The following is a 26790-nucleotide window of genomic DNA, read 5'->3' as shown; positions in this document are numbered from 1 at the left end:
ACCTGAACCTGGGCTTCCATACCACCTCAGCATTGCCAAAGACTGATCACCTCCATGTTACAGTGAATTGAGGCAGTAATTAAAGCAAGAGGAGCCCCTACCAAGTATTGAGTAGTCAGAGAGCCACAAGTCACAACCAGTCACAACTCCCTTTAACGCTCACACTCTCGCCCAGCCTCTCCCTCCGACTAATCACCTACACCTATCCTCCATTTACCTGTCCCCTTTATAAGGCCCCTCTTCCCCTTCACTCACCGTCCTATCAACAGTTTATAGCTGTAGATCATCTGGACTACCACCTGTGTTTCCCATGCTCTGCTCTACACTTCGAGTGAAGCATGATTAGTTAAGTTTGTCATTTCCTGCAGTTTTGTGTCTGACTCATGTGTTGGTTTATCCAAAAGCAATAAATAACAACCTTGTTTTACTCCCGGTTCCTGAAGCCGGGTCAATCCGTGACATAAGTACATATACAGTAAATAAACATACTTTCCAGAAGGCCAACAATTCACTAAAAATGTTTTTTTGATTGGTCCTATGAAGTATTACAATTATTTTTGTGAGATAGTGAATTGGTGGGTTTTTGTTAAATGTGAATTAAAATCATCCAAATTAAAAGAAATTATCACTTGAAATATATCAGTCTGTGTGTGATGAATCTATATAATATACGAGTTTCACTTTTTGTATTGAATTACTAAAATAAATCAACTTTTTAATGATATTCTAATTTATTGAGATGCACCTGTATATGTGACCTGCCCACTGTGTTTCCTTTGACCCCAATGACACATGATGTGACGGCTGAAATGTAATGGGATAAAAATGTTAAGAGACTAGATTGTTGAAAACAATTTACTTCTTATTCATTGAAGTAAAAAAATACAAATATATTCTAATAATATTCAAAGGTTCATGACAAAATCAATTGCGAAATGTAACAATCTACATAGAAACATCATGGTGCATGATCACTTGTCTAAAAGAAATAAATCTGACCTGTGCGTGTAGTCGTTTTGCTTTTGTGTTAAGGCAGTGTGTTAACTTGTGCCAGAAAATTAAGAGGTTGGATGATTATGCTTTAAAGGGATTAATACTAGGCAAAAGCACACGTTGACATTGAAAACAGAAATGTGTACTGCTTGTGTTGCTTGGTGTTGTGTGTGACAAACGTCTCTCAAAGGTGAGATATTTTTTTTCCTTGTCAAGCAACATCAAGTGAGGCAGCTAGTCAGCGTAGTAAGCTTTTATTCATAGACAAATGTAGAAAAACACAAATACATTTTTGTCTATCTAAATGTATTTTGAATCTAATCTAATCTAATCTAATCTAATCTAATCTAAAATTAATTCAAATGGCCAAAAAAAAAATAAAAAAAACTTTTATGGCAAATATGTAAGAAATAGAAGCCTATGGGACACACAGAAAACAGTGAAGCACCATGAAAATGTATACATGTTCATAATTACTTTAGAGTATTATTTAATGTTGTGGAACATCAGGTCATGGTTCAAGGTGCAAAGTGGCTGATGAGAACTGTAGTTCCATTCCATAACCCCAACACCTCTAAGAGTGTTACACTGTCCTGTAAAGCAACATGGAGAAAGCATGCTGCCTCTCTTTTACTCTCTCTAGTCGTGCTACACAGAAATCGCAAAGCAGAATGCTGACTTTTACATGTCGAGAAACATCAAGTAACAGCTGCCTGCATGCCAGCAAGTGTCTCTCAAACTAGCAAGATGATGCTCTTCTGCCAAAAACTTTTCACGCACACAACCCTTATGATAAAAAATAATTTGTCATAGGGCATGTGCTTTGATTTTTGACATGATTATGAATAGCTATGGCCCAATAGCAGGAGATAAATAGCAAGGGAACAGCTGAGGTGATGTGGTTAGGGAAATATTAGGGAAACATTCTGTGTTTGCTAGAAGAAACTCTAAATAAACCCAGCCATTAGGGTTTTACAAGCCAGTGCACTCTTAGTACTGGTCCCAAGTCCAGGTAAACGGGGAGGGTTGCGTTAGGATGGGCATCCAGTGTAAAATAAAATATTCGGATGGGTGACATAAAATAGCAGAGGAAGGACAAAGGTGGACTATATTCTATGTAAAGATGCAATCTGAAGGAGATTGGAGATTGTAAGGTGTTGGCAGAGGACAGTCTAGCTAGACAGCATCGGTTGGTGGTCTGTAGGATGGCTTTGGAGGTGAAGAAAAAGAGGAGAGTGAGGACTGAAGACGAAAAAGAAACTAAAGGAGGAAGACTAGTGTGAAATTCTGGGAAGAGGTCAGACAGGGGTATTTTGAGTAGCTGATGAATGAGGAAAATAAGAGAGAGAAGGTTGGATGATGTGCACATCTTCCTTATTCTTTAAAACTGGTACCAGCAAACTCCTTCTCCATTCCTCAGGCATCCTCTCACCTTTCAAAATCTTGTTAAAAAATCTTCCTAAAAACTCAACTGCCATCTCTCCTAAACACCTCCAAACTTCTACCGGTATGTCATCTGGTCCTACCAGCTTTCCACTCTTCATCCTCTTAATAGCTGCTCTCACTTCCTCCTTACTAATCCTATCCACTTCCTGCTTCACCATCTCTACACCATCCGACTTTCTCTCTCTCTCTCATTTTCCTCGTTCATCAGCTGCTCAAAATACTCCCTCCATCTTCTCAACACACTCTCCTCACTAGTCAACACATTTCCATCTCCATCCTTTATTGCTCTAACTTGCAGCACATCCTTCCCAGCTCGTTCCCTCTGCCTGGCCAAAGGCTACATATCCTTTCCTCCTTCTTTGGTGTTCAACTTTATATACAGCTCCTCATATGACTTTTCCTTGGCTTTTGCCACATCCCTCTTTACTTGCTGCCGCATCTTCTTGTACTCCTGCCTACTTTTCTCATCTCAGGCACGATTGGGATAGTTTGGATGGAGGAAAAGAGGAAGGCCAAAGAGGAGGTTCATGGATGTGGTAAAGCAAGACATGCGGGTAATTGGTTTGAAAGAGGCAGATGTAGAGGACAGAGTAGTGTGGAGACGGATAAAAGAAGAAGACTCTAAATGGACATTGCAGGAACATTTCCAAAACATTAGATTGTAGTTGTAAATATAACACTAAAATACAAAAAGTTTGTACATTTTATGTCAGTTGTCATAGACCCTTAACACTTGGGAACATTTTTTAAACAGACTATTTACAGAATGGCTGCAATCATTATTAAACATTTTCAATATTGTTTCAGTTCCTAAAACTGTCTGAGGAGGTTTTTATGTTTGTTTCTTTTTTAGTGTTTTTTCAGTATTTTCCTTTTCTTCAATAGATTATTCAGAGAAGATTTCGTAGAAAAATTTAGTTTTAAAAAATGAACAACTACAAACTTATATAAAACTTAAATATGAAAACCTTGGGAAAATATAATTTTGTTTTTGCATGAAAGTTAGTTAAAGTTACATTCTGAGACAGTGCTGACTTTATGAACCAAAATACACGAAGGCATATAAGATTTTCACAACATTGTAAAATGATTTCCATTCAAAAAATATGACCAAAATGCTAACGCTAGCCAAACGTGGCTTTTATGCTGGATATTTTCCACGTGTGATTTCTCATATATGATCCCGATCATGTCACATGTATTCACATGTGTAGTGTTCAAATGCACTTTTGGTTTTTACTCGTGGTTACGGGTTATTCACAAAAATAATTAACATTTGATTATATACAACAACATAGCAGTACAGTAAATATACCACTAGATGGCGGTGTATAATAAGTCACAGCATAGCCCATGGGCTCAAAGAATATTACAGGTAGTCGTCGACTTACGACCTTCCGACTTTACGACCGTTCGACTTTACGACCACAATCGCTAGCCGCGGCACGACAGTGCGTACCAGCTTCCGGCAGCACTACCATCTCCGCGTGTACCATTTCAACTGTTATCCCAGCTGTCTTAGATATTTTTCATCAAATCCCTCCCAAGATGTCTACCAAGAGGAAATTGTCTTTGTCTATGCCTCAGCCTGCCAAGAAGGAAAGAAAGGCCATCGATCTGGACACGAAAATGAAGATAATTAAGCAGTACGAAGGAGGAAAGAAAGTGAATGTGATTGCACGTGATATGAAGTTATCACACTCGACTGTGTCGACGATTTTGAAAGATAAAGCAAGAATTCGTGAAGCTGTGAAAGGTTCTGCACCCATGCGATCAACAGTTATAACAAAGCAACGAAGCGGGCACATCCACGAAATGGAGCAATTGCTATATATTTGGATGGAAGAGCAAATTCAAAAACGGACACCATTAAGTCTTTTTACTGTGCAGATGAAGGCGAGAAGTCTATTCCAGACTCTGAAGGAGCGTGCTGGAGAGGATTACTACAGTCAAGAATTTGTAGCAAGCACTGGCTGGTTCCAGAGATTCAAGAAAAGATTCCAAATGCATAGTGGAGAAGCAGCGAGTGCAGATGAGGAAGGAACATGTACGTTTGTTAATAGTCTGGATAAATTAATTACAGATGAGGGATATCTAGCAGAACAGATTTTCAATGTTGATGAAACTGGATTATTTTGGAAACGGATGCCAGCACGCACTTATATTCACAAAGAGGCCAAAAGCATGCCAGGATTTAAAGCATATAAGGATAGGCTAACTCTGCTGCTCGGCGGGAACGTCGCAGGGTTTAAGCTGAAGCCGTTCTTAATTTATCACTCAGAGAACCCGCGTGCGTTCAAAAACGTCAACAAGCACACACTGCCCGTCTACTTTCGTTCTCAACGTAAAGCATGGATGACACAAGAATTGTTTGAAGACTGGTTTATAAACTGTTTTATTCCTCAAGTTCGAGAATATTGTTTGGAGAAAGATATTCCTTTCAAGATTTTAATGCTACTCGATAATGCGCCTGGACACCCACCACATATAGGCGATCTCCATCCAGATGTAAAATTTGTTTTTCTTCCGCCTAACATGACTCCACTCATCCAGCCTATGGACCAAGGTTCGATTGCTACATTAAAGGCCAACTATCTCCAAACCACCTTCGCTCAAGCAATATCCGCTATAGATGCTGACTCAGAACTAACATTGCGAGATTTTTGGAAACGCTACAACATTTTGATGAGTATCAAAAACATCGCTACCGCCTGGGAGGCTGTGACGACAAAGTGCATGAATGGCATCTGGAAAAATTGTGTTAAGCGCTATGTTAACGATTTTGACGGATTTCACAGTGAACATGAACTTGAAACGATTCAGGAAAAAATAGTCAAACTCGCTAAAGACCTTTCTTTGGAGTGTGAAATGGAAGATGTCAAAGAGTTGCTAGACAAAGAACCCGGAGAACTGACAAATGAAGAGCTAATCGAACTGGAAGAAGAAAGAGTGGTGGAAGAAGAAAGAAGAGAAGCAGAGAAAGAAGAGGAGGAGCCAGAAAGAAAGTTCACCACTAAGGGATTATCAGAAGGTTTATCTTTACTGAATAAACTTCTTATACATTTCAGTGCAATGGACCCAAACATCGAACGATTTGCGAGAATTGAACGGATGGCGCATGATGTGTTTTGTCCGTATCGTGAAATTTATGAAGAAAAAAAGAAACATACAATTCAGACAAAGCTCAACATGTTTATGAAAAAAACAACTCCGGTAACCCCAACTGCTGCCTCAGAGGACGACATCAAGCCAAGCACCAGCGGCCAGTAAAATGTTTCGTACATGTCTATATATTTTAATGTGTTATGTTTTGCAATTGGGAAAATGTTTCCTATGGTATTTTTTAAACATGTATTTTGTAATTTTGCATGTTTTGCAAATATTAAACCAGTTGTACCAGTTGCACAGCACTAACAGATTGTTAGGCTCTATTTATTTTATACTCAATATAATTTCAGACAGACTAACAGAAGACAGACAGAATTTCGGCACGCAGGCCGCTTTTATACAGCAGTACAGGTACTGTAATTGTTCGCTCGGTGGGCGGAGCCACTGCGCATCCGTAGTTACTCGCAGTAACAAACCTGACGGATGTAAAAATAAGAAAGAAAATGGTGTAGAGATGATAAGAAAATTATGATAAAATACTACTTAAAGATCATTTCAACTTACGTTGAGTAGGCTATATGTACAGTACTGTGAAATGATGTTAAAAAAATCTTTTAAGTATTATTTTATCATAATTTTCTCTCATTATTGATATACTATATATATATATATATATATATATATATATATATATATATATATATATATATATATATATATATATAAATAATATCGTCATTTTCCTTGTTCATTTTATGCCATTTGTACCATCTCTACGCCATTTTGTTTCTTATTTTTACATTCGTCAGGTTTGTTACTGCGAGTAACTATGGATGCGCAGTGGCTCCGCCCACCGGGCGAACAATTACTGTACCTGTACTGCTGTATAAAAGCGGCCTGTGTGCCGAAATCCTGTCTGTCTTCTGTTAGTCTGTCTGAAATTATATTCAGTATAAACTAAATAGAGTCGAACAATCTGCTTGTGCTGTGCGACTACCTGTATTTCATTTGTATTAAGCTGATATGTACAGAGAGAGAGAGGGAGAGAGATTATATATATACTGTATTTCTATATACATATAATACATACATGAATCCACTTCATGAAAATTGCAGACATTGGGCTTTGAGGATTAACAAGTTCTTAATCCTTACCCTAAATAACATTCAACATATGCTGTTTCTCCATGATAGTTCTCATTTTCAGTGTTTTGTGATGGTTAAAAGATTTATAATTGCAATCTTGTTGTCACCCAAATGAAAATGGTTTCCTCTTTTGAGTCTGGTTTCTCTCAAGATTTCTTCCTCATACCATCTAAAGGAGTTTTTCCTTGCCATGGTTGCCCCAGGCCAGGCTGCTCATCGGGGATAAATGCACATACATTTTAATAAAAGTGAATTCTGTTTTATAATTTTGTTCTATAATTCTTACATTCTGAAAAGCTGCTTTGAAACAATGATCATTATGAAATGAACATCGTAAAATGCTATAGAAATACATTTAAATTGAATTTAATTGAACTGAATATAAGAATATAGTGCGAGAGTGGGTTGTGGGATGTGGGGTGTAGCACTGTACATATAAGCATCATCATCAGTGAAATTATGGAAGAGGTTCAATAAAAAGATTGTACACAGCCTCCTTCTAGTAAAGGAGCTTATAGAAGTTATAGATGCTGTCAGATGATGATGTTTATTGTGATAATTGTAAATACAGAAAGAAGGTTTTCATTCTATTAGTGAATAATTAAGCTTGAACATGTTTTCTTGTGATAAACTCTCATCAAAGCACTTCAGAATAAAGTGGTAATAAGTAAAATCCTGAAAAAGGCAATTTAGTGAGAAGCACAGCATCATGAAAGATGACCTTAATGTGCACTATATGGTTTCTTTTGATCAAATCTTCCTCTCTCTCTATTTCTCACTCACTCTTTCTGTATTTAATAACTCCACCCTCTCATTGAAACCATCTCTTCCCTCAGGCTGTCGACGGTGTGGATCATTTTAAAGTGCTCAATAATTTTGTGTGTGCGTGTGTGTGTGTTTGTGCATGTGTGTGTGTACAAGACAACGACAGGCACAATGATTATCCAGTGAAACCGAGAACCTGCACGTATGCACAGATACATTTTCTGCTAATCTACTTCTTCAAATCCAGCTCTGACTGAGTGCTGCTTTAACGCTGAGGTATAGAGTAACACACAGCAGCAGTAGGAGAGGCATGGGGCTTGTCAGATAGAGGAATGAACTGAAGCATTCATTATTAATGTTGATTGGGACAGTCAGCGCTCAGGGCAGCAGAGTGGAATTTGATAGCCATCTGGAGGAAAAGCAATAAGAACCAGGTGCAAAAAAAAAATACAGACTAAGATAAAAATTGAGTTTTTTTTGTCATGAAGAGGCAGTGTTCTTTATACATATCACTACACTGTGTAACATTGTAAATGTCCTGAGTAAAAACCTTATTTGCAGTCTGCATTGCTTGTTGAATGGTTATAGTACCAGATATGCACACACACACACACACACACACACACACACACACTAGTCTATGACCTCATCCATCCAGAGTGTACACATTTTCATCTTGGTTTCATTTACAAATCAGAAAACACCAGCATGGATTGAATACATGTCCAAGCCGTCTCATAATTTCTCTCTCTTTAACATATGAACTGTCACTAACATGTCCCAATAAAGCTACACACACACACACACACACACACACACACTCCAAACATAAAGATTAGGATTTAAAAGCTTAAACCTAATCCCTATATAAGCAGTACTGCTTTCTCTGACAAATATGTCTTTGAGGATATATTAAGCTCAACCCCAAAATGTTCCAGCACTGAAAGAATATTAAGCCCCAGAGGATTTCTTTAAGTCTTAAACACACTTTAGCTTCTAACTTTCACGTAAACCTTGTCTCACTTTAAAATGTCAATGAACTCGGTTGTGAAATTATGTAACATATTTTGCAAAGTATTAAAGGAACCCTGCAGGAAGGGAGGGTTTCAAACCGACCTATTATGACTGTAGTGTAATTGAAATCATTTGGTCGATTATTTGTACTGATGTTAAATGACAAACTAACTAAAAAAAAAACTAAAAAAAACAATTAATACCAGTTGTAATAATAAAATATTAATGAGAAATAACACACTGAACCCTCTAAAGAATCTGTCCCGCTTTGTTAAAACTGTAATTTTAAGTTTAAAAGCAGAATTTTCAGGGGCCAAACATCCAAACTTGCTGAGCCACACATCTTAGTGATCACAGAAAGGGATCACAGGAAAGCATTATCATAAGTTTAAACAAAGATATTTAAGAGTGTTCTTTTCATTTCAATCATGATGGGTATTTTGGGTGTTTACAGTGAGAGGAATTCCCAGACTGTTGTATAAATGGTCTACATGAGCAAATGGGCAGAAAGGTGCCATTGCTACTTCTTTTGCATAGTATTTAGGTCATTGCCTGACAAGGGTATATGTTCGAAATATAGCCTCGTTTCCTGTTGTGTGGTTTCACTGTTAGATACAAATGTTTGAACCATTATGGGAAAACAGTTTCAAAATTCTTTCGATAACTTTGTAAGGCTTTCTCTCGTGTTGACATACCGGATTTTGTGGCCAATGGAAGAATTTCGTACCAGGAGTAGCAAAAATTTGAGTTGGCGTAAACTGATGTGTGTTAAGCAAGTTTTGAACCAGGAAATATAACTATGGCTATTGAATATTGGCCCTGTAGTTGAAAAGTTATACCTATAAAAGGGCCCAGATTTGACCCATTGGTGGCTCAAAGTGTTAACTTTGCTGCTGAAACATAATTTTTAGACCCAATCTGAACAAGGCCTTTAGTGGTTCAGGGTCCTGGGACAAACACAGGGCTAAGTGTATGATTACAGCAGCAGTAATCATGCTGAATACTGAAAATAAGATGGTGGATGATGTTAGCTTTGATAGCAGGCACTACTTCAAGACACATTAATAATGACACTTTGCCCAAGCTTAAGATTGCATTTTATTTAAAGGGGATGAAATATTCACTCGCAATCACAATGCCTGATGAAAATTATGGTCAATGCCTCTTCAATTTTTTGCACATTCATAGCATAGGTATGTGAGCGTTTGCAGGCATTTCAGTGTGGAAAACGTTTGCAAATACAGGAAATCCCTGACTTACAATGGAGATGCCTTTTAATGACCTCATCATTACTTAAAAATAGCATAAGTCAAGAGATGGGCTAGCCTACCAAGGATTCTTAAAGAATAGTGATCAGTGTGGACAGAAAATTTCAGTACTGTATTGTATAAACCAGTGGCGGGCCGTGCACTTGGTACCTGGGCCTTTAGGGGGGACTTAACAGTACTGTGAACGACTTGATCCACCTCTTAATACCACCACTATCACGTTGCAATTATAGAAACCATCAATACTATACAAAAACGCAATATAACAATGCGCGGCATTACAGAGAGAGAGGCATTTTACATATGGAGGGGAAAATACAATTTTACTAAAGCAATAAACCCAGTTAAGACTCCAAACCTCTACACTACAACCGCAACTGTGCCACCTACATCATCTGGAGCAGTTCAGAATCAATATTTGTCTAATAACATGACAAAACATAAAAATGTAAATAAAATCCAACCTACTCACCAGAGATGCATATTGCACCGCTCCTCAGAGGCTGTAAGCCAGTGGTACCGCTCGTATTCACTGGTCTGGAAGTGGTGAACAAACCCTTTCCCGGGCTGAGACAAGCTAGCTAGCTTTGGGGTTTGCCGACCTCCTCACCACGTCTAGCTTTTCTTCAAAATTGATTTTTAAGTATGTCCGAGACCAAATCAATTTCACTTCCTCCGTAGGCATAAAAAAGTCTAACTCAGATGTATTAATGTGTGCTGCACACATGTTTTGCCAGTCGAACCAATCAGAGGACAGAAAAAAAATGCTAAAATATTGTTGTATCGCTTTCCTTTTAAAAAAAATCGAGTTCAACAACTGCTCCTTTATAAGAGAGTCAGCAAGCTTTCAGTTATTATCTCAAAACAAGAAATATTTTTCTTGGGAATCACACATTTCCTGCAGATATGCAGATTCCTTTCCCCTTGCATTGCAATGAAATTACCTATATGTACTCTGTAGTTATTCTTTGTATACAATTACTCTGTAGTTATTACATTATTTCTAATCAGGGGAGATGTAGACCTGAGTAAACTGCGTCCAATGCTGATTACATTGCAAAATACTGTATATGCTGATGTCCACTATATGTTTTTTACTGTAGCTATAAATTCCTGACGATTTCTTTGGATGATGTTTATTACTCAGTTTAAAAGCATCTAAGCTGACAGCCTGTAAACGAATGTTATTCCTCTTTTGCCAATTACGACACACTCCACCAGCTTTTTAATTCATAAGCAGTGCGCTGATCTCTGTTGCTGTGGTCCTTGGCCTCATCCTTTATAGTGCCACATGGTGAGGAGCCAGATGGTCAAAGTGGGACACACAAGAGGAGGAAATAAACAGTCAGTGAGAGAAAGATAGGGATGAGAAAAAGACACGTAGGAGGGATGATAGTGGCTGCAAGGTCGTGTTCCATATGACTAATGGCACAACTCAGCTCCGCCATCTGTAATCAAACATTAGTGAAGGCTCGCCCTGTCTGCCTCAACAAGTTCATCAAGTCAGGCATCTTAGCCTCTGTTGTGTCTCTCCTTTGTTTTTTTCTTTTCTTTTTCTGTTCACTGAATTATAGATAGACTTGCATTTAGAGTTTTGGCAGATGGACTCAGCAGCTTACTAAAAGAAAGCATTACAATAAGATGTCATTCATCATTAACCTCATCATTTATTAACCTAAAAATAAACAAACTAGCATAGTATTAAAATGTGTTATTTCATGGGAATTGAAGGCTTATTTTGTTGCAGTAGTGAAAAATACACTCATCACATGAGGTTGAAAATGTTGTCCAGGTTTTGCTGTTTAAAATAGAAATAGAAACAGAAACTACAAACATATTAATCATTCAAATCTGCAAATTATGCCGTTTATAGGTTTTAATACAATGCAGCAAACCTCATAGTCTCAGCTTTCAAATTATTATATTAAGTAATTGGTAGTAATTATACATAAAAAAGCAGCTTGTCTACTTTTGCTAAGTGTAAAAGTGTTCATATCATTATAACATATCCAGTCTGGTTATTCTTATATACCTCTTGCCAGCTTGCAAAAAAAATGTGAAAACAAACCACCTGCCATTTCCAAACATATATATAGAAAACTTTAAAAAAGCTGCTAGAAACCTGAGGTAAACAAATGGCTAAATCAGACCTGAGGTCATGTAGAAAAATCTCATCCACCACAAACCAAGCAGAACAACAAAATCATTCATTCTTTTGTAGTCAATTATAACTTTATGGTAGAAAGGTACTGATCATAGAAAATAATTATGGGAATGTAATTCATTCCTTCATTAAAAGTCTATTTTAATAAATCCTACCTGAACTCAGGTCTCTGATTGTTAATATTATTACCCTGTATATTATTCATTATTTTTATTAATCACAGAGGACTTAAATTAATTATTAATAAAATATATTTTGACTAATGCATAGTGATTATTGACCTATCTAAAAGTACTATTCTAGCATCAACAGGCTAAAGGTGATGCTGTAAATAGTGCTATTTCCTGGGTTCTTAACACAAAAGAGTTGCCCCAAAAGTAGTCTCAGCAACTCTAGAGACAAAAAAGAGACATCTAAAGGAGCTGAAAGAAAATAATAAATAAGTTCTTAAGAAAATACCTTCAGATTAATAAATAATAAGCTGGAAAATAAATACTGGCTCTCACAAATAACTCGAGTGGTTTCAATTTCAATTGTGCATAAACAATAAATACACTGTATGCAAGATAAATCAAACAGGGGAAAAAATACAAAAGAGAACTAGAAAGACAAAGCATGTAGGCTCTAATTTAATGGCAATACAAAGATAATGTGGGAGGTTGTGCAGTATCAAGCTGAGCATTCTCATTTCATTTGCCATTGTCACTATTAAAAAGTCATTGCGTGTGTATTCTCAATTTGTATGCCACAGCTGTTCCCAGGAAATACATTGTCATTACGATGCCCTCCAATGAAGACTCTGTCCATTACCTTGGATTATCTCCAACAGTGGATCCTTGCAGCCACTTGACCAAGCGTGCAATCTTGGCATGCCACAGATCGATAGCGTCATTCTGATGGTTTGGCATATGCTTTTATGCGTGTGTGTATATCAATAGAAATCTATGTCAGAGTATGTTTTTCATGTGTGATTTTGTGTACATGTGTTTAGGACCTTGCTACTTTGATTGAATGGAATAGAATAGAATAGAATAGAATAGAATAGAATAGAATAGAATAGAATAGAATAGAATAGAAAATAATGTATATTAATCGCCTCCACTCTGTATGTGTTTGTGTGTGTGTGTGTGTGTGTGTGTGTGTGTGTGTGTGTGTGTGTATAGTTGAATGCTTGCCCTGTGTTTTTGGGGTTTCATGTGGGTACTCTGGTTTCTTCTCTTAGACAAAAGATGTGTTGTAGGCTGAATGCCATTTTTGTGTAGCGTAAATGAGCGTATAATTGTGGTTATGCATTTGTGTAATCCTGTAATTGTGCCTCTTCCAAACATTGTGCCATGAATTACCTGAAATAGGCTCCAGACTCATCTGTGACCTGGTGTTGGATAATGAATTGAAATAAGGACTATTGCCCCTTACATAGAGCACACAGAATGGCAATTGATTTATTTAATTCAATTTAGAAAGTGTTTTTTTTTCTATTTGTGATCTATTTTATGACAGCACAGGGAGACCCAGGCAGTGTTGCTGCATAACTGTTTAATCTTGAGCTTAAGGTCCTGTTTTCTTTTAGCTTCTATTTAATTTCAATTAAATTTTTATTGCATAGTTTTTAAGTAAAGTGACAAGAAAAAATATGCCCTTCAAGAAGTTTCTATGAACAAGAAACCTTGAGAGGAACCAGACTCAAATGGAAACATCTGTGAGTGACACCAGGTAGGTCAAATTATAAATAGTTACATTATACAGGTAAAGAAGAGTGAATATTAACATTTCAGCAAGAGGATATTGTCAATATGATTCCTTGCATAAGCCCATGGTAAAAATCTACAGTATCTACCGTATCAAGAGTGAGCCATACACACCACTGCAGCTCCAAACAACTGGCTGTGACAATGCAATCACAGTGCAATCGTGTCACAGTTTCTTCCACGCTATGGACGCATTGATATGCAGCTTCTGTTGCTCTGCCTCAGCCACATCTATTTTGAGTTTACTTTAAGGAAAATGCCTTCCTGACAGTCTGAATTCTTTATCCAGTAACGTTTTGTCAGCAATCACTGATAAATTATTGAGTTGCTTGGTGATGAGGCTGCTGTATTGATGGTTTATGGCTTCGGTGACTGCTCCATTTGTTTTCTCACCTCACTGGGCTTTGCTTTTCCGTCTCGTTGCTTTTGTTCTTTGTTTCTCCCAGTCTGCAGCTAATCACATTGCAACACAGCAGAGGATTTATAATTACATATTTACTGTCTGATGTGGCATGCTGGTGCCAGTGGGAAACTGAGCAGGCTCTCTGTAAGGCGGGAGTCTAGCTCTCCCTGGTAATATGCCAGGGAGAAAAGCATTTATAGCTATTTTCATTGCATTTCCAGTTATTCACCCACGCAGGTGCAATCCACATTGATAAACCAGCTGGCTTTATTTATTTAATGGACACTGTTTCAGTTCAGGAATCCTCCCTGACAGTCATTTAAAGAGGAAGCAGCATGTTATATCCTGAATATATTTATGGCTATTGGATAGAATAGAGAATGAGAAAAAGAGCTGATTTGATCCAAAGAACTTCTTGCGCTCTCTCCAACTACTGCCAAGACTCCACACTACTCCTTACGGTAATAAATTCGGCTCGCTCCTCTACGTGAGGGCAGAAAAGATTCTCGTGTGATGAGTCACGAAGCGTTTGCTCTTGGTCCCTCACAGCTTTACTGCCGGGTCTGGCTCAACTCCACTTTCTCCCAGCTTTACTATTAAGTGCTATCATGACGCTGTGATTCACTTTTACAAGCAGCCTGATTCATAAGCACTGTGATATATTTCTCTTAGTGCAAGTGTATCGTGTATCATTCCAGGTGTTATGCTAATGTGAACACCACTTCCAGCAAGTGTGCATAGATAGGAGATATAAAGTAAATATGTATATGATCCTGGCTGAGCTTTGCTGCCTTTATTTACATCGTCGCACGTTTTATGTATTCAGGTTGAAAAAAGTTTACGCGCTAGTTCTACTTTTAGACATAAATATATCGCAGGCCTTTTCTTCTAAATGACAGCATTGCAGATAGTCAAGGAAGATAATGTAGGCCTGGTCTCCATTGAGAACTGTTACCCTATTTTTTCCAAAGACGATCCCACACTGTACGAATGATACTCTAAATCCAGGCAACCAAAGTGGCCTTTGTTCCATTTATTAAATAAAGTAAAGATTAAAGGAAAAAAGGGCACATTGCCTTTGCTGATGAATGAAATGTGTCTTCTAATATGTTTAAATTTTACTCTTCGTATATCTCCAGCCATCTCGATTTGAGTTTGAATGTCAGGAAAATTTATCAGATATCTTGTAAGCATTTACAGGCTTGTGACTGTAGATTTAGTTTGTATCGTCCTTTCAAACATCCTGTGCCAATACAGATTTATTAGACTGTTTTGTTACAGTTCTTATGCCAGGGGTTTTGGCATACATTTTGCAACCAATGACTCTTTTAGTTGTAAATTAAACTTAAATACAGATTTATTTCATGACCATAATTCAATTATTTATATATTAGGTTTATCACATAAATGTTTTATAACATTCCGCCCTTTTTAAAAAACCCTAAAGCTTTTTATTGCCCAACAACAGAATACATTAGAGTTTAAATTGGCATTATTTATAGGCCTACTTGTGTTGGTTTGGATTCAGGTCAAAGCATGAAATTAAAATGTCTTATAACTTAAAGAACGTAAGACTTAATAGAGAAACCTAATTCAATAACTCAATAACTAACTAAATAAATAAATTATAAACACCTCTGATTCACAGACCTGACTATAAAACCACTGCTATATGTAATACTTCCAGGCCATAAAAACTGTACGTACACCATGGTGACTATAACATCAGATGTTCTTCACCTCACTTTGTAGTGTTTCATTGGCTCTCCAGTTTTCTCCAAACTCTCATAAAGACTTGCCAGTAGGTGGACTGGATGCTCTTAATTACCCTTAGGTAAAATGAAGTGTGTGTGTGTGGGTGAGTGTGAGATCGTGTGATGAACTAATGTAGTATTTAGGCTGTGCATGAATCCATGATTTGTGCTCAATGTCCCTGAAATCTACCTCAGCAGCACTGACCACATTATACAGTGGTCCTGTGCACAAAGTGAGCTTCATGAAAATATAGATTACATGACTTGTAGAAGAAGATCTTGTGTAGCCTGCTATAGATTAAACACCTTTGGGATGAATTGTAACACTGACTGCACCCCAGTCCTCCTTACCTCACCTACATGAAGACTTGACTTCACTAACGCCCTTGTAGCTAAATGAGCACAAATCTCCATAATACACTCTAAAAATCTAGTGGAACATCTTAGAAGAGTGGAGCTCATTCTAACAGCCAATGAAGACAAAATGTGGCTTTTCATAAACAAGCCTGCAATAACAGGACAGTCAGTGCAAATCTTAACAAGTACTATTACACATACTCATTGGATAACAAGACAATTTTCATGTCCTTGCTGACACACAGATGTTTGTACCTCCCAGCCAAGATCCCAGTGACACACCTTATGGCTCTTCCCTCTGTCTCCTGGGAAAAAAGAACTGCATTTGCCTGCTTTAGATGCAAGAGATCTCAGGAGACTGTCCTGATAGATAGAAAGAGAGAGAGAGATAGAGAGAGAGAAAGCAAGAGGTTTTTCAGTAGATATTTCTCTGGTGCAATTTACTCCCACTGGTCCTGCTGTTGTTCTCTCCTCTCTCTCTCTCTCTCTCTCTCTCTCTCTCTCTCTCTCTCTCTCTCTCTTGCTTTCTCTTTTTCCTACTTTTTCTGCAGCCCCAAGTCAACATGACAGCCAGACGCCAAGTGCAGGTCTGCTTAAGATGCAGCGGATATTTATATATCTGTCTGTCTGTCTGTCTGTCTGTCTGTCTGTGTGTCTGTCTGTCTGTCTGTCTGTCTGTCTGTGTGTCTGTCTGTCTGTCTGTCTGTCTGTTGAGATATAGCTTTATATAAATACCCTACACTATATATATACATATATCTCAGTAAATATTGTGAAATTGTGTCTTTTTTTGTGTCTTTTCTACATTTTATAACATCCTATTAATTTGCTTTCAGATTATTTTGTGAATGATCGCACACATTCCCTCATTAACATACGCTATCCTCTCACCATGTTCTATCCTCTAGTGTCACATCTTATTAAAATCATCATGCTGAATGAGTGTAAAGCTGCGAGAGGGGTGCAGAAGTGAACGGCAGGGTTGGTAAATATGTATAAATGCAAAAGGCAGGCTCTACCCGGTTCAGTGAGGCTGCTGGCCTTAGGATGCATTAACAACCACCGTAAGGAGAGCGCATGAATCTTTTATAAGCTCGGTGGTCAGAGAGAATGAAAGACAACAAAAGGGTTGCAGCAAACGCATGCTGTAACTCAGAAATCAATCAGCTGCGGGTCTCCTCCTGTGCTCTCTGCAGTTCTGCAGTCGAAGCAGACAGCTACACTTCCTGAGAGTGCATCAGGAATGGCCAGCACTGGTGTACAATAGTGGTGTAAGTGTTTATTAACGAAAATCATGATATTAGAGGAAAACTTGCAACACATTGTATAAAATGATTTAAAATGAATAATTTCTTGTGATACAATTGATTCTAACACACACAAATTCAAAAGAACTGCTGTAATCCTAATCAGAGATGGCAAAAATACATGCATCCTTTACTTAAGTAGAAGTACAGATACTCATATTATAAAAGACTCTGGTAAAAGTTGAAGTACTGACTACATTTTAACACAAATTAAAGTAAAGAAGTTTGGGCCCTGCCGTGTACTTTAACTAGGACCTCACATCATATTAATATATTAATACAAAAGAATTAACAATTTTGTTACTTAATGAAGTTATCCAGGCTGAACAACCATTATATAGAACACAAGCAGAGAAAAGATGATGATGATCAGGTAATCAGGAATGTCCCTGTTCTCAGTCATGTTTACATCGCTGACTCCCTCTGTCTCATCCATGTTAACCCCAGACTTCTTGTTGCCTTCTGCTGTGCTCGTTGTTAGCTTCGCAGGCTAATAGCCTGGAAATGATAGACTACTGGTAGGCTGAAAAAGTCACACAGTGACATGTTGATGGGCTTAAAACGGCACACATTGAGAAGAAAAATATTAATATTAAAATATGCCAACAAATAGAATAAAATTAGAGTAACAAACCTGGATTTAAAACTGTAAAAAAACAGAAAGTACAGATATTTGTGTAAAAAATGTAATGAGTGAAAGTAAAAAAAGTTGTCCGAAAAAGAAATAGTGAAGTACTGATACCAGAAAAATCGACTTAAGTACAGTAACAAAGTATTTGTACTTCATTACTTCCATGAAATATTTTTTCTGCAGGGTCAGCCATGATACATTCCCCCTGGAACACTGAGGGCTAAGGGGTTTGCTGTTTGTTCAGTGGCCCCAAGAGTGGCAGCTTGGTCTTACCTAGGCTTGAACTCCTTTAAATCAGAAAACCAGAGCCTTAATCACTGAGCTCCCACCTCCTCTCCTCTATGATGTGATGATTTATAGTCAAACTCTTTGGTATCACCTGAAAGAAGGCCAATGTTCGAGTCTCGTGTCTTGGGGGTTCTGCCTTGTCACACCTGCCCTAATTTGCTCATTAGGGATAAAAATCTACATCTTTATATATCTAATCCACCTTTTAATACCACCATTATGACACCACAGTTATAGAAACTATCAATATTATACACAAACGCAGTATAACTGCTGCATCACAGACAGGTATCTCATGTAGTGAGAATGATTGTCCTTTCTAAAGCAAGAAACCCAATACTTTAACACAATACAACAAGTCTCCTTTTACAGCTGCACCGTCCGCATACATCATCTCTAGCAGAAGCTTCAATATTAACCTCATAACCACAGTTTTTCCAGCCATTTTTGTGTGCATTAGAGTTTTCCATGAGACTTAAATTAAGAAAAAAAATTCTAATTCTACAGGAAACAAAGCACAAAAGTATAAATAGTTCATGAAAAAAGAATTTTCAAATTGTTTTGACCGACCTTTCTTCAAGATATCCAGCTGTTTTTGGAGAGTCCTTGTAAGATCTGAGATCAAATTAATTACTTCCAAACAGTCAGCCATTGTGAAATGAAAGACAGCTATTAAACCCATGTGAATATATTTGAGTTTGTGCATTTTGCAGCAGATGTGGTTTGAGGTATATGACTAGCGCACTTTATGACCAATCCAGTCAAAGGACATGAAAATGCCAACGTGTTTGGGCATTTTCTAGAGGGCCTTGGGGAAGCAATTTGCAGTCTGATTGGTTAAAGCAACAGCTTCAAGCAACATAGATTTAAATCAATAGGACACATGCAGTGTTCACAGTGCGTGCCTTATGGCAATTCCATTTGAGGTGATGGCGAAAATCTGATTGGATAGAACCTCAAACCAAAACTTACTTAGCTAAAATGAGGAGAATAGACTATTGGGAGTAATTTAATACATTTTTATAGACAAAAATGTATTAAAACATAAGTAAGTCATTCCAATTTCGAGTTAAGGGCAGAAGAGAAGAAGCTTTGCTAGACGGCCCATAACTGTTCCACACATTCCATACAGTACTCATTATTGAAGACAAAAAAAAACAATATAGCATTAATCAGTACTAACCAAACAAGCACACTATTTCATCAGTATTCACACTCCCTATCCTGTTCCAGCAGGTTCCACAGTAATGTCTTGTGACATCCAAATGTTATCACCATTATACAGATGTTTACCCTTAAATATCTCTATCCAGGTCTCGTGGAAGCCCACCTTTGCTCTTTTTTTGACACTCTCTTCATTTTTCTTCTTGCACAGAGTTGGATATCAGATATGGACAGTGGTGCATTAAAAAAGGCGTCCAGCTCCGTCTCAGCAGAGAGAGATTGAGAAACCACAGCAGCATACAAATAAGCAGGAAGGAATGGAATGGGTATGTTATCTTGCTCAGTCAGTCTCCGTTGAATCAGTCAAACTACAAAGAGCAGGAGAAGCAGGACACACACACACAGCACAGACTGTGAGAGAGATAGCATCAACCATCTCACACTGAGTGTTTCCAAACTCTTCTTTCTTGTAATTCCGCTGCAGTGGAAGTGAGGTGAGAGACTGCAGGATGAGACGTCTTTAGGGATTAGCACTGAATAGACTATTTTCCATATTCAGTCAGATTTTTAGCAAGGCACTCCTCTGCACTGTGCTTCATTGCTACACTTGATGTAGACTCAGTTCTAATTATGGTAAGCGGTGACAAAAGAAGTGCGAAAAATAAAAAATTAAAAACACAGCAACTTCCCATTGAACTCCAGGGTATATTGTACAGTCAACACCCTATAAGCTGCAAATCATATGCAAATAATATGTATATAAAAAAAAAATAATAATATTTTCTGTGTGTAGATGCAGGTGTATTTTTAGCTGTGATGCCACATGGAATACATTCTGACTGGTTGAGATGAAGTGTGCTGTCAGGCAGCAGAAGCTGGACCGTGATAAAAAGACTCCCTTGCCTAATGAGGACACCGTGTTTTCTAGCGATGTCTCTAGAAGACGACTGCCAGGACACGGGATTAGATTCTCTTCTTTCTCACAGCATGTTGATTTTTTTTGTGTTTTTTTTTCTCTTCCAACATAAGCCAGACAATTTAAAATAAGATCAGGTATTGGCAAAGAAAAAAAAAGAAAGAAGAGTGGACGCATAATCACCGCCATTTTTCAATTCGAGCAGACTGACGTGCTGTTGCGTGAACGCGATGAGGGTCGCAGGGTGGTCACTGTTATCTTTATCATAGAGACATGTGCTAATGAGACGAGTGCATGGCTATAATGCATGGCTGATGTCAAAATCTTAGGGAGCAGATGCCTCGGAGGAAGCTAGAGGAATTTTAGTGGCTATACAACCCAACAAAAATATTGGCGCCCTGAAAGAATAGGCAAAGCTCACATGTACTGTAAATGTATAGGGACAATTTAACATTCTTCAAACAGAAATCATAAATGTACTTAATTTATACATAATACTTAAATATATCCATGACCTTCAAAAAAGATATTTGAATAACAATATTTTTAATTTAATAAGGCAGTACACTACAGTTAGAAATGACTATTTTCGCCAGTTCTTGTGAACTGTACTAATAATATCTCAAAATCAAACTCAACAGAGAACAGAAATAAAAAACTTTGCATTACCTGAGATTTAACTCGTTAAAAGAAGGATTAAAATCCACCCACTTTATGTCATATACTTCTTATTGTTGGTGTGACCTTTGTTTAAAGCTTTGAACCTACATGATTTATGGTCCTGAGTATTTATTGTCCTACACTCCTCTCAAATTATTGTACTTATGTTGTGTGTTATGTCACCTTATGTACTATTTGTGGACATCTGATCATGAGATTCGCTTGTGCTTTTTGTGCTTTTATTTATTATTTTGTCACAGTTCCTGTTATAATAACCTCCACTCTTCTAGCAAAATGTTTCCCTAGATTTTGAAGTTTGCTTGTGGAGATTTGTGCTCATTCAGCCACAAGGGTGTTAGTAAAGTCAGGTACTGATGTAGGTGAGGTGAGGGAGCCTGGGGTGCAGTCAGTGTTTCAATTCATCTCAAAGGTGTTCAGTAGAGGAGGCCATAGATCTATGGCAGGCCAATCAAAATCTTCCACTACAAGCCATGCAAACCATATCTTCATGAAGCTGGCTTTGTGCACATGAGCATTGTCATGCTGGAACAGTTCTGGGTCTTCAAGTTTAAATCAAAGGAAAATGTAATGTTATCACATCCAGAGACATTATCAGTGTTCCTTCAACTTTGTAGTAACAGTTTGGAAAAGAACCACATATTCCTGGGAAAAGTCAGGTGTCCCAATACGTTTGTCCATATGTGTATCCACCATGGTCTAGGAGAAAGGACATTTTGTTTCTGTGTAATTATATAGAGGAATGAGAATACAAAAGCACTTGAATATATTAATTGCAATGATTACGTATGCATGAGTGATCAGCTGTTCCTTGTAAATTGGTCAGTTGGCATGTTCCAGTGTAAATTATTGTATGCTAGTAAATTATTTTAGAATTGTTTAAAGTCTAAGCCTGGTACCTCTGCCTGACATGAAGCTGCAACTTTCAAGACCATTCAGAAGATTGAAATGTTGTGTGATCCATAATCCTATGCAAATGTCTATTTTTCATGCTAATCTTTCTAGAATGGTTTTGAGCAAACACTAATTCTGGATGTGCAGATAAATCCAGAAATCCATATTTTTTAGGAAATCAAATAGAAATATCCCTACAGTATATGCTCGAACTCCAACTATTACTTGTTGAAGAATTTTTTATTGCATATTGTATATCATATATTTCCTATTCATTTTGTGATGGGTGCCAATAACACAGTGTTTGCTTTAAAATGAGATCGGGTTTGTGTAAACAATAGCATGGATGTAAGTGTGCCTGATAAACACTGCAGGAACTTTATATTCCAAAATATCAACAGGAATATGTTTCCTTTTTTATATTCTTCAGAGAATGACTGGCTACATGTGCAAAAGCTGCTTCATTTAATTTTCATTATATTTCATGTTAATTATTTACTTTTGGAAGTAGATTCACATTATATAATTTGGCACTTTGATGAGGAATAACATTTTATTTGATTAATTGTACACATGCTGGTCTTTTTACCCACTAAGATTATTCCCAGGATATACTGAACTGTTTATAAATTGTTTTTTTTCTTTTATCAGGGAATTAGAGCCCTGGTAAACTATTCGGGAATATCACTTACACATACAGCAGGACGGGTATGAAATATAAGACCATTGCATTACATATCAGAACATGACCAACCCAACCATTGTTGACGGTCATGCTGTTCTCATTTCAAACATAAGCACCTATCATAAAGATATGACAGTCACAGCATGACAATACACAAGGAAAGATAATAAGAAGAAGTCACACAAATTATGTAAATTACTCCCGGTAGAATAACTGAATAGGTTACAGGTAACAGGAATTGTCATGCTGAAACAAGTTTGGGTTTCCTTGTTGAAATAAAAGTAATATTTAATGCTACAACATCCAAAGACCTCCTATGCAGTTGTGTGGCTTTATGTCTTTGTGGTGGTTTAGTATAAAAAGGCTGGGTTGAATTAGTCCACGAACCAACAATTTGTGTTTGTAAACAAGACCCTCAATTATGCCTGACCCTGTATTCTAAGACCAGTTTCTCAACAAACTAGAATGTGTGTAGTGTATCTGACAAAATTTTCCAAGATGCCAAGTCATCCATTGGTGCTACCTTTTAGACACAATTGTCAAACCTGAGTAGTTGAGAATTGACCATTTTTGGGATGGTGTCATCAAGTTTGTCAAGTCTGAAATCTTTTGCAAAATCCTCACTACTATGGCACCCCACCAAACTGCTCTTGTAAACACAACACACAATGGATTGCAGGGACAGAAATATTAGAATATATTAAAATTCAGTGTTGTGAAAGTCAAGTAAAAGTCAGTATTGACTATGCAATGAGGCAGTGAATCCTTCAGTGAGAGTAACAATACAAACTAAAAGATACTTAAAAAGACAAACATTGTGAACATTTCAGCATTATAACAATTTTTGTTTTTAATTAGTTGCTTGGTAGAAGATACACCACATTTCCTTTTTTCTGTTCAAACCAAATGCAACTGTTTTGGAGTTATGCTATAAAAATAACTAAAACATGACTATTTGTCAAGCCCAAACTGCCTAAATCTAAGTCTTATCTACAATGTGTTATCATAATTAGCTACCAAAAATGAATATCATTATCCAGTTCTAAGTTGATGCCTGATTTTGTTATCTGGTTCTTTTTACATATTCACAAAGCAAATGTTTAAATTTCCTCTTAAATGAAAGGTCATTTGCTTTTTTATATGTATGACCGGCTAACCAAAGCATTTCCCCTTTCTCTAAAATGTGGTGTTAATATAATAATAATAATAATGTAGTATAATATGTTTGAAAACCATGCTAACTTATTTGAAAGGAAAATAGCCACAATTAATAATTATATGGATTATAAAAAGTATATAGAAATGTTTATAGAGTATAAGGATATATATATAAAGCACACTTTAAACTTTACAAACTGGACTGGACAGACAACACTGAGGCAATTCAAAAGAAAGGTCAGAGCAGACTCTTTCTGCTGAGGAGACTAAGGTCTTTTGGAGTACAAGGAGAGCTACTACAGACCTTTTTTTGACTATCTGGTGGCCTCAGCCATCTTCTATGGTGTGGTCTGCTGGTGTGGCAGCATCTCTATTGCAGACAGGAAGAGACTTGACAAGCTGACCAGGAAGGCCAGCTCAGTCCTGGGGATTCCCCTGGACATTGTACAGGAGGTGGGAGAAAGGAGGATGGTAGCTAAACTATAATCATTGCTGCAGAATGACTCCCACCCCCTGTATGAAACAGTTTCCTCTATGAACATCTCCTTCAGTGACAGACTGTTACATCCTAAGTGTCTGAAGAAGTGATACAGAAGTTCTTTTCTCCCTGCTGCTATTAGACAGTGAACCAGTTACCAAAAATGTTCAATACACCAATTTTAAAGCGTACAATATTATCCATGTATGTGCAATATTACCAATGTGCAATATGTTTGGAAGCGTAACTACTTGGATGTTTCTTTTTCTTTTGTATTTATACACTGTACTGTAAATACTTTTACTATGTCTCTCTCTCTCTCTCTATATATATATATATATATATTTTTTTATATATATATATTTGCACACACACACACACACACACACACACACATAAATATATATAAACTTTTAGAGTAGCTGTAAGCTGTAAATTTGTAAGTACTTTTAGCAATAAATAGGAGTCAGCAGGAAAACTTTGAATGGTCTGCAAGGGGATGCACTATGATCTGATCTTTTTTAGCGTCTACACCTGACAGGATAGCCTTTGCATAAAAAAAGTGTTGGGCACCAATGATCATCTATCTATCTATCTATCTATCTATCTATCTATCTATCTATCTATCTATCTATCTATCTATCTATCTATCTATCTATCTATCTATCTATCTATCTATCTATCTATCTATCTATCTATCTATCATCTATCTATCTATCTATCTATCTATCTTCTGTAGTTGTCCACATCTCCACTATTAAATACACGATAGCGGAAGCTGATTGGCTGTCCTCAGTATCAATCACAAGACAACTGTCCAATCCTAACACAGAATTCACTTCCGTCCCAACTCGAATGGGTTAATAAAATCCTGCCCTCTGATTGGCCGGAAAGACTTGCGTTGAGTCTCGTGTTTTCTCGCGGTGTTTGTCAGTGTGTTCCGCTTTTTCTGCAACGCTACAGTGGAGTGTGTTCACTCCGGTGTTGTTGGCTGAAGCAGAACGGACGCCGCGTCTCTCTCTCGCTCCCTCTTCCTCTGTGTGTCCCAGTGAAGCGTTCCTGCCTGCCGCTTTCTGACCCTCATTCACCCGCGTGGAGCCGTGACACGGTGCGAGGAGCCAAACCAGGGTGAGTGTAAGCAGGGCGTAGTGGAGAGCTTTTGGAGCGTTTAGTGTGGAGTGTAATGCTAACGTGTCGACTGTGTGTGTGTGTGTGTGTGTGTGTGTGTGTGTGTGTGTGTGTGTGTGTGTGTGTGTATTCGGATGGAAAATGCACTAGAATGGAATAAAAGTGGAGGTGGTTTCATGCATGCCGCGTGCAGGACTTTGCCCTTGTGCACCGGTGAAGGCTGCAGAGAAGTTGCCATGAGATAAACTTCTCACCTTGTGTACAAACTCCATCAGCAATGCAACAGATGCAGGGAAATCCATTAAAGTGCAGCGAGATGATTTGTACATGGTGCACGGTTTCATCTTCATTTTGCTGCTTGACTATCAAATCATGTCCCTACCATGCACGAGCCCAAGGAACTAGTTCTCGTGCATGGGCTCGTGCATTTGCAAACCTCCTTAAATATGCAGCTGAAAAGAAAAAGCATGTCATGCACATGATTTCTGCAGGTATATACTCGATGTGAGCTAAATTACTTGATCTGTATCCATGATGCCATCGTGTTTACCCTTGTTCCTCCATATTTCACAGTATGTACAACATGTGATTTTGATCACATGACTATCACATGCATGGACTCAACAGCTTGAGTCAACAGAGTGGTCATGTCCAGGCGTTGAAGATTCGCATGGGAGTTTTCATGCTCTCCATGTGCATCTGGATTTTTCTGTGTCCTTGGACAGTCATTTGTTATAGAAAGATTGGCTCTCCAAATCTGCCGTTTTGTGTGTGTGTGTGTGTGTGTGTGTGTGTGTGTGTGTGTGTGTGTGTGTGTGTGTGTGTGAGAGAGATTGTGTCTTGCGATGGGTAAAATCCTCAGCACCCTGTCCAGAATCCCCCCTCTTGTTCCCACGAGTTCCCCCAGGACAGGCTCCACTCTGTGACCCAGTGTAGGAAGTTTAGATGATGGATGGATGAATGCTGTGCATTGTAAATGCTTTCAGCGCTTGCATTTGGTTTGTTTGTAGTGACAGATCGTAGAAATGAACGAGCACATACTTGACCGTCTTTATAATATTTCTGTAAAACCTTTTGTCGGTGACCGTCTATAACTTTGCCGTCATTAGACGAAGTAGAACGTAGGGTGGGAAATTGGTGCTCTGATAGATGTGTTTTGTTAGCTGTGTTTTTTTTTTTTTTTTTTATTTTTATTTTTTTATCTTACTGTACACGTTCCCATATTTGGTTGGAATGATATACGTGCGTGTATATATGTGTGTTTGTATATCTATGTATTTGTATGAGTGAGAGAGAG

The 26790-nt window shown here is 37.7% G+C and overlaps 2 protein-coding genes across 4 annotated transcripts in view; both read left to right on the top strand.

Moving 5' to 3' along the window:
* The first annotated feature begins 3987 nt into the window (after nucleotides 1-3987).
* Nucleotides 3988-5709, top strand: LOC124379617 (tigger transposable element-derived protein 1-like). Its single transcript, XM_046840030.1, has one exon. The coding sequence runs from the start codon at nucleotides 3988-3990 to the stop codon at nucleotides 5707-5709; it is 1722 nt and encodes a 573-aa protein (XP_046695986.1).
* A 19582-nt stretch (nucleotides 5710-25291) lies between these two features.
* The window catches only part of glceb (glucuronic acid epimerase b), a 67308-nt gene continuing 65809 nt past the window's right edge, over nucleotides 25292-26790 (top strand). Inside the window, exon 1 of one of the 3 annotated variants that reach the window (XM_046840477.1) lies at nucleotides 25292-25493. The gene's annotated coding sequence lies outside the window, so the exon portion shown is untranslated. The remainder of the gene's footprint in view (nucleotides 25494-26790) is intronic. The other 2 variants (XM_046840476.1, XM_046840478.1) reach the window with 2 other exon arrangements.

This window comes from Silurus meridionalis, chromosome 26 (genome assembly GCF_014805685.1).
Source record: "Silurus meridionalis isolate SWU-2019-XX chromosome 26, ASM1480568v1, whole genome shotgun sequence".
NCBI lineage: Eukaryota > Metazoa > Chordata > Actinopteri > Siluriformes > Siluridae > Silurus > Silurus meridionalis.
The sequence above is the reverse complement of the archived record's forward strand: the minus strand, read 5'-3'. Positions and strand labels throughout refer to the sequence as shown.